The sequence below is a fragment of the Zingiber officinale genome, chromosome 2B (genome assembly GCF_018446385.1).
Source record: "Zingiber officinale cultivar Zhangliang chromosome 2B, Zo_v1.1, whole genome shotgun sequence".
NCBI classification, from domain to species: Eukaryota; Viridiplantae; Streptophyta; class Magnoliopsida; order Zingiberales; family Zingiberaceae; genus Zingiber; species Zingiber officinale.
The window spans coordinates 117002306-117017746 of record NC_055989.1 but is presented as its reverse complement, the minus strand read 5'-3'; the positions used below and the strand labels follow the sequence as shown (position 1 = coordinate 117017746).

Sequence of the window (15441 nt, the reverse complement as noted above, 5' to 3'; positions counted from 1 at the left end):
TCATGATAAGCAAATAATCAATGTAAACTCTTCTTTACTCTATTAATTTAAATATTAATTTCTTATTTATATAAAACTAATAATTTAGAAAAGTCTACTTATGAAATAGTACATTCAACTAATTTCCAATAAAAAGTTTATTAAAATAAATCAACAACACAGACGTATCTTTTGAAATTTAACTAAATAATACATGGCCTAATAATGAATATGGTTATTTAAAATGAATTTAAAACAGCAAAATAATGTACCTTTTCTTTGTCATTCTAAATTAAATAGGGCAAGTTTAAACTATATATTATAAATAATTTTTTTATTTATTTCTTCTGTTTTTTCACATCTGCTAAAAAGATTCAAGAGTATTTTGGAGGAGAAAAAGAAAGGTAAGTGCTTGATTTTGTTAGTCGATTTCTCAAGTTGGGATGTAATATGACAAAAAGAATCAAAAAAAAAGAGGATGGCACAAACATGCTCATCACATGTAATTGTTATTGTGTTTATGACTGTTGGTACCAACGAGTTATGCAATATAGTTAACTAACGGCCTTTTTAATTAAGTTGCTAATCAAAGAAAAGCTAATGATGTAAAGCAAAGAGGGAGCACGAATCTGATAATTAACCAGTAATTGAGGTACAAAAAACTACATATTCGGACGGCGTTTCATAATACAAAAATGCAGGAGTCAGGATCATGGTCTACCTAGCATTACCTATGTTCTTGGTCTTTTTGCTGTTTACCCTTTTCATCCACTTCTCTTGTGTTCCGGTAAGAGTAGACGGCAGACGTCCGGGCAATAAGCTTTGCTGAGATCCAGGAAGTTCTGCTGGAAGAGCAGCGGCTGTGCTAGTGAAAGCATTGAGAACAAGGAAAGCCAAAATAGGCGAAAGATCAAGTGTTCCGCCTAGTGGAGGAATAATCCCACGGAATATGTTGAGATATGGATCACATAAAATGCTGAAAAAGAAAATGATCATAAGGAACACTACAATATATTTCTTTGCTCCATGTAAGAAAACTGTATCAAGAACGCTAAGTAGAGCAATCATATCAAACATATAAGGAAAAAATGATTTGAGCTTACCGTTGCATTAGGTAAACCTTGAATTGATGTCATTTCAGTGGGAATCACAAGATAGTACATAAACCCTACTAAGTTCTAAATTCTGACTAATTAACAACCAGACGGTTATTTGTAAGAAAAATTGGATTTAGCACTTAATCACTGAGAAGAATGAAGAGTGCTGGTTAGTAGGTTTTCAGGGGAACAAATGTGGCATAGGACATTAGAAATCATAAATACATACAGCAAAGTTATTATATGTTAAGTTGTTTGAATTAGACTGGGTAGAGTTAAAACATTGGATGGCAGCTGCACTTGACACACTGACTTTTCTTTAAAGATAGTGGACTGGGGAGAGGTCAGTGATATGATTTTTAATCTCACAATGCTTTTATTCATCTAGTAGTGCCAAATATATTAATTTTGTTGTAGTTGGCAAGATGGACTACATGTGCATCCCAGCTTGCAGCTAGTTTCGCTGGAGTGGCAAGCACACACCAATGGGGCTAGCCTAGCAGGCCCAATGTGCAATCCAACACTCACAATATTTTATTTTAGGATTTTGTATCGATTTTGGATGATGGAAATTGGTGGGATGTTGGTTTAGGGTCATATATATAGCTTATATAGAAAACAGTTTTATGATGAAGTTTTTCATTGTTTTCTCCATCAGTGTTTGAGAGAGGAGTTTAGGAAGAAATAGGTCTCTTGTACAAAATAATGGCAATGATTTATCTTATTTTCAATGTACTACTTTCATATTAAGACACATGAATTCTTTCCAAGGAATAAATTATACCAACCACATTAAATTACCCTTCTTTCTATTGTGTTTATGCTATTCTATTGTGAAAGATGAAGATTTCAGCCTAAGGCCTGGTGATGAAGGTGATTTCATATTTTAAAAGCAAAATTTGGATTTTAAGTACGTGGTAGAAACTGTAAATTCTAGCAAGTAGTCTAGAGCTATCTCCAACCTATCAAGGGGTATTAAAGGTAGTTGGCAACCCAACAAGTAGTTGAATGTTGAATAGACTAGCATAAACGCGCACACATTGTGATTAAGAAACAGGAAAAACAATACAAAAAGGATAAACAATTCTACACCTATATCAACCAATGCAATTAACTAAATAACGAATATTCAGCACGCCTATCTTGAGTAAAATATTCATTTATCCCATGCAGTGGCAATTGCATAAATAACTCTACCTGAGAGGGCTGACGATTGCTGGAGGAGAGTTGGGAAACCAGGTTAGCACCAGCCTAACTACCAGTAGAGTGTTGTATATGTTCAAGAAGTTGGAGATCCCATTGGCCACGACCAGTCCAGCTATGGAGTCCCCTGGCAGTATTGCAGCAAAGCTATAACTAGAAGGCAAACTCACAACCCTAAGGCTTCTGCAACGCATCTGGAAGCAATATCATTATATACTGATTTGTTTAGAAATCATTTTATACAACTCCATAATGTACATTGTTATAAACAAAAAGGAAACATCCCCATTAAATAATTGCGAAGAATTAATGTTTCCAGAAACAATGAAATTTTTCTGCAATTATAACATAGGCAAATAACTTCCAAGAATTTATATAAAAATAAAATCTTACCGAAATTTTAAAAATAAAGTATAAAGTTTTGGACAATTGCGCAATAATAGTAGGAGGTCGAAAGTATGGAGAAGGCAAGGAGGATAAAATTTCTCAGCCGACCCCACCTAGTGGGAAAAGGCTTGGTTGTTGTTGTTGTTGTGTTCATCGATAAACAAAGAACCGATATATAAGCTAATATATAACTAAAAATAACAAAGTCACTACTCACCAACTCCTCAATTATAAAACATGCACTAACTCACGAACTCCATAACACATCCATTAATCCACTAACTCCTTAATCATTAAACATTCATTAATCAACTAACTCCATAATACATATAACCCACTAACCCTATAAGGCTATAATACAAACATTAACCCACTAACTCTTAATTCTAAAACCCCCTAACTCCATAACCAAGTCAACATTCACAACCATATATTAAATTTTATCAGCAATCCTTCTGTTGAGTTGATATTCTAGACACAACAATCAATTTAATAAAAAAACATTGAAACTTCATGTGGAAACACCAAGTAACTTTCTAAGCTTCTAAAATACATCAAATTTGAGAGGCTTGGTTAGTATATCAGCAATTTGATCTTCTTTTTCTTTTCAGTAAATAAGATTAATGACTATCATTTGTGAGATTCCTCAAGAAATGATTCTTCACATCTATATGTTTACTTCAACTATAACATTGGATTTTTTTTTAAAGCTTTATTGCTAAATTGTTATTATAATAAATCTGAGTAGGTTCATCCGCTTTAAAATGTAGTTCTTTAAGAATTTTCTTTAGCCAAATAGCTTGACAAGCACAAGATGTGACAATAGATTGTTTTTAAAATGATCCTGAAATAGCTTCTATCCCAAACATGAAAACATACCCAAATGTGCTTCTTCGATCATCTAAATGTCCTGCATAATCAAGTCATATGGATCTATAAAACCATATGGATCTGACCTTTCTCCTTTAACAACCTAAATTCCTAAATAGAAATTACCAAAAAATTCTTTTTTGCAACCAAGTGATGAATATCTATAGGACAATCAATGTATCTATACTTATAACATGCATTATATCAAGTCTGATTGCCGTCAAGTACATTAAACTCCCCACTATTTGTTTCCTCGCTATCTATTTGTAAAGAATGCTATCAACCTTCTTTCCTTCAATATCTTTATTTAGCTTCACTCGAAGTCCTTACAAGGATTACAATCTTTCATCTGAAAGCTATCCAAGATTCTTGCACATACCTTTTCTGAGAAATAAAAGCTCCAGCGGAAGCTTGCACCACTACAATGCAAGGAAGTAATGCATCATGCCAAATAGAGACATCTCAAATTCAATCATCATGCATTTTTTTAAATTTTCTAAACATGGATGTATTATTTTCAGTGTCAACTAAGTCATCTACATATAAACAAACATGAGCATTTTCCTCCATCTTCAATCTTATTGAAAAGTACATGTTCACAAAGGAATCCATATACGATTTCAAGTATGTGGAGTTTGTTTTAATCCATATAGAGCTTCCTTTAATTTGTAGACTTTATGCTTATTGCCAAATTTGCCATCGTAAAGTTGCTGCAGTATGACCTTGTGATCATGGGTTTAAGTCATAGAAACAACCCCTTACAATGCAAAGTAAGGTTGCGTACAATAAACCCAATGTGGTTCAGCCCTTCCCTGGGACACACATTGGCAAGAGCTTCGTGCACTAGACCGCCCTTTTAAAGTGAAAGTGTCATTAAGCAAACAACAATTGGGCATTGCCAAATTGGGAAGCCAATTGGACAACAACCCTTGATTTGAATCAACCCAATTGAGATTTAATGAGGTCTTCCTATTTGATTTGATAAGAGGATGGCAACTAATGTGTGAAATTCAACTTCAAACATGCTACTCCCAAAACTATTTGAAGCAACCCTTCTCACGAGGTAATTTTCTCATTGCAACTCCTTATTATGCCCCTTGATCTTGCCTCTCCATTACTACAATAGCAACCACATTCAACACTCCAAGTTACTAAAATCTTAAGTAATCTTCTCTCTTAAGCTTTCCCTTTTCTTTTCCTCTTCTTTGTAAGAGTTCCGAGCCATTAAAGGTTCATCAGATCTTGAAACTTGGGATGCTCCTATTTTGAGACAAAGAACTTGATATATTGTAGGACAATTTTGACAATAATAAGCACCAAGTCAAGCAAGATTGTATTAAAGATAAAGTCCAACCCACCTTGACCTTATGAGTAACTTGAAGGGGTGCATCAACTAATTGAAGGAGTGACAACTAACTCGATGAAAGTGCATTGATTGATTAAAGAACCAACAACTTCCCATCTATGACTACTAACCTGAAGTGGTGTGTCAACTACACAAAGGAGGCACCGACTAATTGAAAAAACATGATCCACATCATCATCACCTACCACACCAAGACACTGAGAGATGATGAGCTCATCACTTGAACAAGATGCTAGATCAACAATAATTTTAAGACAATATCCTAGTCATTGTGATTGTGGGTCCACCTCTTGTAGAGGAGAAAAGAGATTAGTTCTTGGTGATTGATTTTAAGATGTGACAACAAAAGATGTTCCCACTGTCTAAGGATAATACTCAACAAAAGAAGCATTGACTATTTAAAAGGAAAAGGGCTTTTCTATGCAAAAATTATAACCTCCACGGGTGGATATTGGTCTATACAATATGAATAACCCAAGATTCATGATGAGTCAAGTCTAAGAGTTGTAGGTAATTTTATAAGAATTCAAGTCAAAGCAATGAAAATTTATGAATACATTTTAGCGGTTGCAATAATCTAGAAGTTACCATCTGTCATCTGTGTGGATGGATTTCAAGAATTATCTCAAGCACAAACCAAAAAAAAAGACTTTATTATGTGACTCAAAATAGAGGAGATAAATGATGTCCAAGAAGAAGGCCAAATGGAAGGTTTCCAATGAAAGCACAGGTCAACCTAATCGAGCTCGGTACCTACCAGAAAGGGAGGCACCTAATAGTGGCTAAAATCATATGACAAGAAACATTAAAGGGAACTGCTACATCTACAAAAAACTGAAATCATGGATGGATGCTAAACCAAGAAGCAAAAGGCAAGCAACGATATGCAAAGACTCAAAGATCAAGTGTACACCAGGACACATACACTCACAAATAGAGTGTCTGACCTTATGATTTCATGCTTACCATGGTGTATTCAAGGCCAATAGGGTTGATATCTAAGAATTGGTGGGTCGACACAAAGGACACAACATGTCTATGCAGATAAGGAAGTTTTCTCTTTCTATACTCTAATCTCGATGAGATCTCTAGATGGGCAACTAATCCAAATCCAAGATGATGGAACTTAAGAGAGTTGTAAATAACATATCCTAATGTTGATTGATGTCTTGCATGTTACCAATGTATTAAAGAATCTTATATTTGAGTCCTTGTAAATAACTAATCCGCCAGCGACATTCGCTGCACCAGATGTGGGTCCAAAGACCACATAACCTCAGTCTACTCTCTGGGACAGTCAGTTTGCTATTATTGCAAACTGCCTTGGCACCAGAGTCGAGATTGCCCGCTGAAGGCTCAGCATATTGCCTCCGGAGTTACTGCTCATGGAGGACAGCACAGGCAAGGACTCCCCCGGGGCGTGACAATTTATTTGGTATCAGAGCCCAGTTTCGATCTTGGGACCTGTGGGTTATGGGCCCACCACGCTTCCGCTTTGAAGATTTGGCGGCATCATCTGTACGACATTACCTTTGAGATTCTTACGGATCATAAGAGTCTCAAATATATTTTCACTCAGAAGGAACTCAATCTCCGACAGAAGAGATGGATGAAGTTCCTGAAGGATTACGATTGCACCATTAGCTACCACCCGGGGAAAGCCAATGTGGTTGCCGATGCACTCAGTAGGAAGTCCAGAGGGACTTTTGTTTGCCACCGGGCTTCAGTCACAGACTTGATTCGGGCTTCTCTGAGTTAGGCCTTGAGGAGCAGAGACAGATAGAGCAGGGTATTTTTGTTACCATGGTTGCTCAGTCGTCGATCAGGACGAGTATCCGAGAGGCCCAGGCCGATGATCAACATTTTCAGTTCATTGGCAGCCAGATAGCTTCCGGGACCGAGTTCACCCGAGATGAGGAGGGTATTATATATTTCCGAGGCAGATTATGCGTACCTCAGTCTCACCCGGTCTCACAGGAGTTACTTCAGGAGGCTCATCGCTCTTGATTTGTGATCCACCGAGGAGGGACCCGTATGTATCGAGATTTGAGGTGTTCCTACTGGTGAAACGGTATGAAGAAAGACATCGCAAAATTCGTAGCTAAATGTCTTGTCTGTCAGCAGGTGAAGGCTGAGCACCAGAGACCTGCTGGATTACTTCAGCGGATTCCTAGTCCTGAGTGGAAATGGGAACATATTAGCATGGACTTTGTGGTGGGTTTGCCTAGGACACGTCGAGGTCATGACGCGATTTAGATAATCGTTGATCGATTAACCAAATCCGCGCACTTCTTAGCGATCCGGAAGACTGATTCCCTGGATCGATTGACAAATCTGTATTGTCGAGATATCATCAGATTACATGGTGTTCCTTTGAGTATTATTTCGGATAAAAACTCACGGTTCACGTTTCGATTCTGACAGAGTTTGCAGCAGGCCTTGGGCACTCAGCTTCGTTTCAGTACAGCTTTCCATCCGCAGACAGATGGACAGTCAGAGCGGACCATTCAGACTCTAGAGGACTTGCTGAGATCTTGTGTATTGGATTTCGGAGGCAGTTGGGAGGACCATTTGCCATTGGTAGAGTTCGCCTACAACAATAGCTTTCATTCGGCTATCCAGATGACATCGTTTGAAGCGTTGTATGGTAGGCCTTGTCGGGCACCTACCCTCTGGGATGAGGTTGGGGAGACCCAGCTGTTGGGACCTCATAGAGCTCAACATGAGGCAGAATTGGTCCGTACTATCAGACGGATGATGTCAGAGGCGTAGGATCGTCAGAAGAGTTATGCTGATCGGAGACGGAGACCCCTAGAGTTCTCTATTGGCGACCATGTTTTTCTGCGAGTCTTACCCATGAAAGGGGTGAAGAGATTTGGCTTCAGAGGTAAGCTAGCTCCGCGATACATTGCCCTTTCTAGATCCTGGAGAGGATTGGAGCAGTAGCTTACCGGCTGGCACTACCACCGTCCCTGGCAGGCGTTCACGACGTATTCCACGTATCTATGCTGAGGAGATACATACCCGACCCGACACATGTGCTGACAGATATCTCAGTTCCCATTTAGCCTGACGCTACCTACGAGGAGGTTCCGATACGGATTCTGGACCAGAAAAAACGTCAGCTACGGAACAAGACTATCCGACTGGTTAAAGTCAGATGATAGCATCATTCAGATGAGGAGGTCACCTGGGAGCTCGAGGATACGATCCGAGCTCGATACCCCCATCTCTTCATTTGAGGTATGTGGGTTATTTCCGTTCAACATTTATACTTTCTATCTGTTGTTAGTATTTGCTGATGGCAAATAACAAAATTTGGGGATCAAATTTTTATTTGTGGGGGAGAATGTAAAATACCGAAAATGGGCAAATCACCATAAGAGAATTTTTAGAAATTTTCCGGGAATTTTTTGGAGCTCGTATGACGAGTTTACGGGGATATATATTGGACCCCGGGAAAGCCTATTTAGGCTAGCCCATTTAAGCGAGGAAATGTTGATTTTCTTTTTTTTATTTTCTTTTTCTTATTTTTCTTTCCTCCCCCGCGTGCTCGAGCCTTTTTCCCTGACGCCGATCCTTTTCGTTTCCCTCCGCCCGATTCTTCCCCCGACTGTTTCAATCTCCTCAACCGCCGATGTCGATTTCCTCCTCCCCGAGTGTACAAAACCAAGCCCGATCCCGAACCTTCTTTCTTCTCTTCCTTCTTCCTTCGGCCAAAGTCCATTGGCTCATCCACCCGACGACACCGCCGACCATCTCTTCTTCTTCTTTCCCCGACAGCCGCTTCTCCTCGACGCATTCCCTTTCTCCCTCCTCGCTGGCGCTTGAGCAAGAGTCGGCCGACTCCTCTGCCTCCCGATCCCTCTCCCCTCCAGCGACGCCAACCACCGTTGTGCCCTAGATTGGGTTCACAGCAACCCGATCGCTCGCTGACGCCGACTTCACTGTGCATTGCCATTTCCGTGCCCTAGTGCTGCTCTGGTTCATCTCTTTCTCTCGGGTTCCTCAGCCCCTCTGCCCTAGTTCACCCCCACAGCATTATTTAGGATTTCCGACAGTAGGCTGATACAAAAGCAACGGATTTAGTTTCGACCAGCCACTGCAGCTTGCTACCATCGCCAGAGAAGAAGGTCAGTGGGCAGTTGGTCTGGAGTTGCTGGTTATTCCGGCCAAGCAGCACTGTTCTGGCAGGGAAATCAGAGATACAAGGGATAATTGTGTTGTTGATCAGCAATTCCACCTTGCCGCAGCCACTAGATCCGACAGCAACCTCCTCTAGCAGTGGGTAAGTACAGATTTAGGTGAGTTTTTGTGTTGAATCTGTGATGGATTATGTTATATTAAGTCCTAATTAGAAGGTGGAACGATTAGGGTTAATGAAGTTAACCCTAATTGATCAGTGGATTAGATTTAGTTAGGAATTTGATTTAGCTACTGGATATATATCGAAATTAGCTAAAATTATATGGTATAGTGTATCCAATTTGGAATTTCTTAATTTGATTAGGATTTAGTTTAGTTAATGGATGCATGATAGAATTAGCTAAACTAAATAAATTGGTAACACAGGACTTTGACGCGAGACGAGTATCTCGATTATCGGATTGGACCTTTCTATTGGAGGTGGGTACTTTGACTTATCTTTTTAGATATGTCATTTGATATGCATAGTAGCGTTTTTAACAAATAGTAATGATTATGTTTCTTATCTGCATCGGTTGGTCACTACCCGATACCTGTTACATGCTTGTTTTGTTTACTTGTTATGCACTTCATGTTAGTACTTACCTGATTATATATGCTTATAGGGGTAGTGACATAACCATGTTTTATTATATTCAGGACCTAGGTTTTTATACCTTATCTGATCTGTGTACCTTTGATTTGATTCTTTGTCCTATGGTACATATTCTGTAGAGATGGATAAGTTCAGGATATTCCCATGCTTAGTATCATGCACCATCTCGCATGATTGCATGTTGTGCAATAGTCGACTCCATTATTGTTGAGCACATCGCCAGTTACATAGATCTGCACACACCACCACTCATGGGTTAGTGGTATATCAGACAGTTCTGCTCTGTTAGGCTCCGCTGGTCTGGAGACGTAGCATGGTAGCCGGTAGACAGTTTGCTCTGTTTGACTCCGTTGGTCCGCTCATGGGTAGTGTGACGCAGCGTGGTAGCCGGCAGGGATCCCTCCTCTGGACTTGCTCAGGGAGATGAGAGCATTGCGCTTCCCCACTTATGATTTGGGGTAGGAGGATAGGTGTATTCCGACAGCATCCCGTCCACTCGGTCACTCATCAAGAGCAGTGATGGCAGAGTGTACGGTTGTCACAGCCCTACCCACTCGATCTCATCATCGTGTGTGAAATAACTGACTGGCAGTAGGGGTGACCAGGACATGTCATTGGCATCATACGCATTGATGCATTTATTGCTTGTGTTTGCTGCACTATATGCTGCATATTGGATGGATGCATTTGTTTGACATGCATACAGGATTTCTATACCTCTCGGGTTATTATCCATACACCAGGTCCTGGTTAGTACAGTTGTTCTCCTATTTATTTCAGTTTGTATTTATCCTTCTTATATCAGGAGACTGTACGCATGATTAGTGCTATTTGTTATTTTCTTTATTATGCATGTCAATATTACCCGCTGAGGAGTTGACTCACCCCGTGGATATTTACTATTTACAGGTTAAGGCTGTCCGGAGGAGTTCCAGTCGCTTGTCCCCTGCAGATCGCGAGAATGTGTTTTATTTTTGGATTTCCTTAGTACTATCTAGACTTGTTCTGGTTTTTGACACTTGGATATTGCATGATTTTATTGTCGATGGGTTTTATTGGATATGTTTTGCTACATGCCTGTCTGGATGGCAGAAGAGGTGAGTTCGTTGTGATTTGTGTTTTATGGGTGTAGTGGAGTAGGATATCGAATTTGAGCTTTATGGGTGTAGTTGAGTAGGATTTTTTAAATGACTTTTCTTTATCGTTACATTAGTGTAGTTTTACTATTAAACTGCGTGGTGATTGCTTATTTTTATATATGTATATTCCGGCCGTGCTGGCCGAGGTATCTAGATGATGTAGGAAGTTTCAGATTGTCACCCGTACAGGGGAGATGCTGCCGAAATTTCTTCTGGCAGGGACTCTCTTGGGGCGTGACACCAAGAGACACTTTGGGATGCATTTGGAGGATGTGAGAAATTATATTGATTGTAGAAAGGAGTGTTCTCTTTCCCTCATTTTTCTTTATATGCTTATACTATTATATGAAGTGAGATGATGATTCCACAACATGACCTAGTGGAGGTGATTCTCATTCCTAAGACATCAAATTTGGATCTATAAATGTGTGGATTGATGTGTATAAATCCTACCAAGTAGTGATGGAACGGTCTCCAATCTCATCCGGTGATATTCTCAACATTTCTGTTAGAATCATTCCAACTCTAAATCTTTTACATACAAAAATATGTTCATTGTTCAAGTTGCATTCCATAATTTCAATTATCTAAAGGACAATGTTGACTAATCCTAAACCAAGCCACTGAAATTTTGATAAAGTTTACTACATAGTTTTAAAATTACTTAGGCATCATTATTTTACTAATATGATGATCATGTGCTTAACCCAGTCTAGACATTGTGTACATTATATACTCATTATTTTTCTAAAAGTAATTCCCTAACCTAGGGATTGTTTTACGTTGCTACGATCTGGAGTTGACATTACCTATCATTTTCATCGAGTAAATGTGCATTTAATCAGCAACTAACGCCTCACGTTTCATCTTATAGATGGACACCAGAGGTCAGCTTGGGGTATTACATTATTCCTTCTAAAATTCATCAAAAAATTATATATATATATATATATATATATATATGGAGGGATTTTGAGAAGTAATGTCCTAACCTGATAGAAGCTCTGGAGTTGGGAAGGTAAGGATAGTAAGTTCCTGAGAAAGGGATTCTCAGAGAGGGCGGTAGCCAGCACCTTCAAGCAACTACCAACGTTAGAGAAAAGGGGGGAATGTGGAGGCAGGGAAAGGGAGTGGGTCGGAGCCGCGATGTCGAGAACGGGGATCCTCGGAGGGAAGTAGAAAGTAAGGAGAGGAAAGGAGCAGAGGGGTCGGGAAGAAGTTACGGCGGTGGCCTGCGGAGCATCAGCGGCGGAAGGGAGCGGCAAAGTAGCCATCCTTTCTCGCTTTAGCTTCGCTTCGCTCGGGCTGTTGCCTCCGTTGAAAGGTGAAGATGAGTGGGCTTTAGCTCCATTCAGAAAAGGAGCAGATAACGTTTGTTTAACGGCTCACGACAGTCCGATTATCTGGATTTGATTTTCGACGGCTAGATATGGTTAAAGATCAGGCTAAGGCCCGACTAAAAATTTCACATTGGCCGGATTAATGTCGAGGAAGATCGATCATCCTCGAGATAGTCATTAAGATTAATTAAAATTATCATTTTCATAATCGATGACGAAATACGAAACCGAACTGTTTATCTCAAAATTAATCGGCTCATAAGATCTCTGAATATCCCTATCAATGATCTAATTATACTTAATTTATATTGGTAAGTTTTGTTGTTTTATATTTTGTTAGTTCGTATTCCACTGTTTATGGTGGTGAAGTCTATTGTTTTCAGTTTCGTCGTTTGATTATTATTATGCTGAGATATATTATTATATAAAAAAGCAAAAATCGCCATCTCTGCAGTTCCCATGACTACTTACCCTATTAAAAAGGAATAAATTAAAAAAATTAAAATTAATCATTATATGAGAAAGTAATTCTTCACTTTTTACCAGAATTAACCTATATAACCAACTCGATTATACTCTAAAGGCTATACAGAGATATATTAGAACGGCAGTATGAATTCAAAATGTTAAGATAAATCTAAATTTAAATATTAAAAATTTAAAATATAATTTTAAAAACTTAGAATATAAAACTTCAAATCTTAAAAAATAATTCCAATTTGGAAAAAAAAAAATAAATTTTAGAAATTTAAAATTAAATTTTAAAAATTCAAAAGATGATTTCTCATACAAATTTAAAATTTAAAGATCAGAAAAATAAATTTCAAATTTCAAAAAGACTAATTCAAATTTAAACATTAAAAATCTAAATTTAATCTTAAAATTCATAAAATTAATTATAATAAAATACCCTTTAATTATGAAAAACTAATTCAAATCGTAAAAGGTCAAATCTAAATTTAAAATTTTCAAAAATTAAATCTTCAACTTTTAAAAATTCAAACGATATAAAATTAGAAAAATAGAAATAATACTTTGACAAATAAAATTACAGCATTTAAAATAGACTTGGATTACACGTCTAAAACAAACGCAAATTAAAATTCTAAAATCTATAAACACAATTATCAAGAGTACCATTTCTCTCTCTCTCTATATATATATATATCCAATCCATTTTTACAATTTTTATTTTTATTAATTTTATAGGTTTGTTATGTTGGACGACACGCGTGGGCACCTCTCACTCGCGAAGGTGCCTCTAATGATTGGAGGCGCCTCTCCCCGTGAGAGGCGCTCACACGTGTCACTCAGTATAACAAATCTCTCTCTATATATAGGGAAAATGGTTGTCTTGTCTTTACAACATAATATCATGATGTGGTGAGATGATAATACATTAGGGAGACTTAGTCTAAGTGTGTTCCGGCTTGATAAAGAGTATCCTACCAGGCACACTCAATTAAGAGGAATTGGTTGAAGCTAATTCATCGTATCTTAAACTAGTTAGATCAAGGTTTTACATTAAGTTGGTTAAGTGTGCAATTTTTTGAACTAGTTTTGTCTAAGAAAATGATCATTGATCCGATTAAAAAGACCTTTATGTCTTGTCATACCTAGAAGTCAAGTCTAGAAATATCCACTTAATTGACTGAAGGCTAAAGTTGAATCTAACCCGAGAAAAAATAACATTCTCAATTCAAATATAATCTCATTATGTAACGCCCGAAAATTCTGCATTATAAATATTCTATGATTTTTCTGGAATTTTTAGATATTTTTCCGGAATTTTCCGAGTAGCGGAAACAACAAAAATGATTAGAACCGCAAAATAGCTTAGGCGGGAATCGAACCCGGGACCTCTCGGGTCCGCTAAACATTTAGTTAGCCTTAGTAACCGGTGAACCCAGCAGGGCCGTGCTGGAAGAATGAGGAACCAATTATATTTATATTGGAGTTGGGTTCAATAATCCACTTAATATAAATAGGAAACTTAAAGAGGGTTTGGTTTATTTTATTTTGGTTCGGCACATCCTTCTCCACCGAAACCCTCTCACGCCACCTCTCCCGTTTCCTCCTCCTTCTTTCGGCGCCACACCAAGGAAGACCTAGGGTTCTTTCTCTAGGGCCCCAAGGACACTTTCCGGCGACGATTTCAACACGAAAGAGGTTCTTCTCCGCGAGAGGAACGCAAAGACGTGAGCGGATCGTCGAGAAGGTCATCTCCACCGGAATTCGAGCGAATAGAATCGTAAGAAATTACGAACAGGAGGTAAGAAACCCCTCACCTGCAGTATAATAGCTACCGTTTGATTTCCTGTGCATTAGTTTAGTTATATGCGTATGTTTTCGACATTAGGGTGTATTTAACCTTCCTCGCAGGTTTAGGGATTTGGTGAGTACCTTTAGATGGGCCGGACACGTCTTTTCTCTTTCAGTTGGAGGTCTAGATGCTGTTGGGTGCCTAAAGGTAGTCTCCCTAAAAGAGAGGGGAGTTAAAGCACACTAGGTGGTCGATTAAATAACTAGCTTAGAAAAAATGCAACCTAGGTATTTTTATTAGCACAGTTGAATGCATTAGAAGCATCTAAATCAGTAAATCAGTTATCCTAGCTTATATGGGACTACGGTCCAATGGGTGGGCTCCCACAGTCGCCTCTAGGTTTAGACAACCTAGCTCTAGGTTCAGATAACCTAGAAACAGCTATTTAGAACAGTTTAGCTATACTCAGTATTTTACTTTTCAGTTGGCACTGTACTGGATTAGATATCCATTGGGCTGGGCTCCCATAGTCGGTCCCTAGGTTTAGATAACCTAGTAGCAACCCTCTAGTTAGAGATGCGCGCATAGCAAGTGCAGTTACCGGGCCCAAACAACATGATTACTATTTTCACTTATTATGATATTAGCTTTCAAACTCTTAATCTAATCCAGTGATTATAGTTAAGATCAGTTTTGGCTTAGTTCAGTTTCAGTCAGTATCATGCTTCAGTTTAGTTTTTCTGTGTGAATATGCATGATAACTTTATGTGCAGTTGTTATACATGTTTATATGTTCAGCTTTAGATATGCCATGATTGTATGCTTACATGTCATGCCATGCTTAGTTTATTCAGTATCTCCAGCATAGGTTTTAAACAGCATGATTTAAAATCATATTTGCATCGTTGCATGTTTTTGTGAGGTAGATGGTTTCTTACTAAGCTTTTTAGCTTATAGATATTACTTTTCTTATACTGCAGATAAAGGTAAAGGAAA

General features: G+C 38.4%; 1 protein-coding gene across 1 annotated transcript; it reads right to left on the bottom strand.

Moving 5' to 3' along the window:
- Positions 1–585: 585 nt before the first annotated feature.
- On the bottom strand, positions 586–12190 carry LOC122046896 (ylmG homolog protein 2, chloroplastic-like). The gene is made up of 3 exons (XM_042607842.1): positions 11835–12190; positions 2274–2473; positions 586–955 (listed from the first exon to the last, which is right to left on the bottom strand). Exons 1-3 carry the CDS (start codon positions 12114–12116, stop codon positions 697–699), a joined length of 741 nt encoding a protein of 246 aa, XP_042463776.1. The 5' UTR covers positions 12117–12190; the 3' UTR covers positions 586–696.
- Between the last annotated feature and the right edge of the window lie 3251 nt (positions 12191–15441).

Coding starts and splice junctions, on each gene's coding strand:
- LOC122046896 (XM_042607842.1), bottom strand. CDS start 12,116: ATGGCTACTTTGCCGCTCCCTTCCGCCGCTGATGCTCCGCAGGCCACC. Junction 2,474..11,834: donor AACTCCAGAGCTTCTATCAG/GTTAGGACATTA, acceptor TATTGCTTCCAG/ATGCGTTGCAGAAGCCTTAG. Junction 956..2,273: donor GCAATCGTCAGCCCTCTCAG/GTAGAGTTATTT, acceptor TTTCTTTTTCAG/CATTTTATGTGATCCATATC.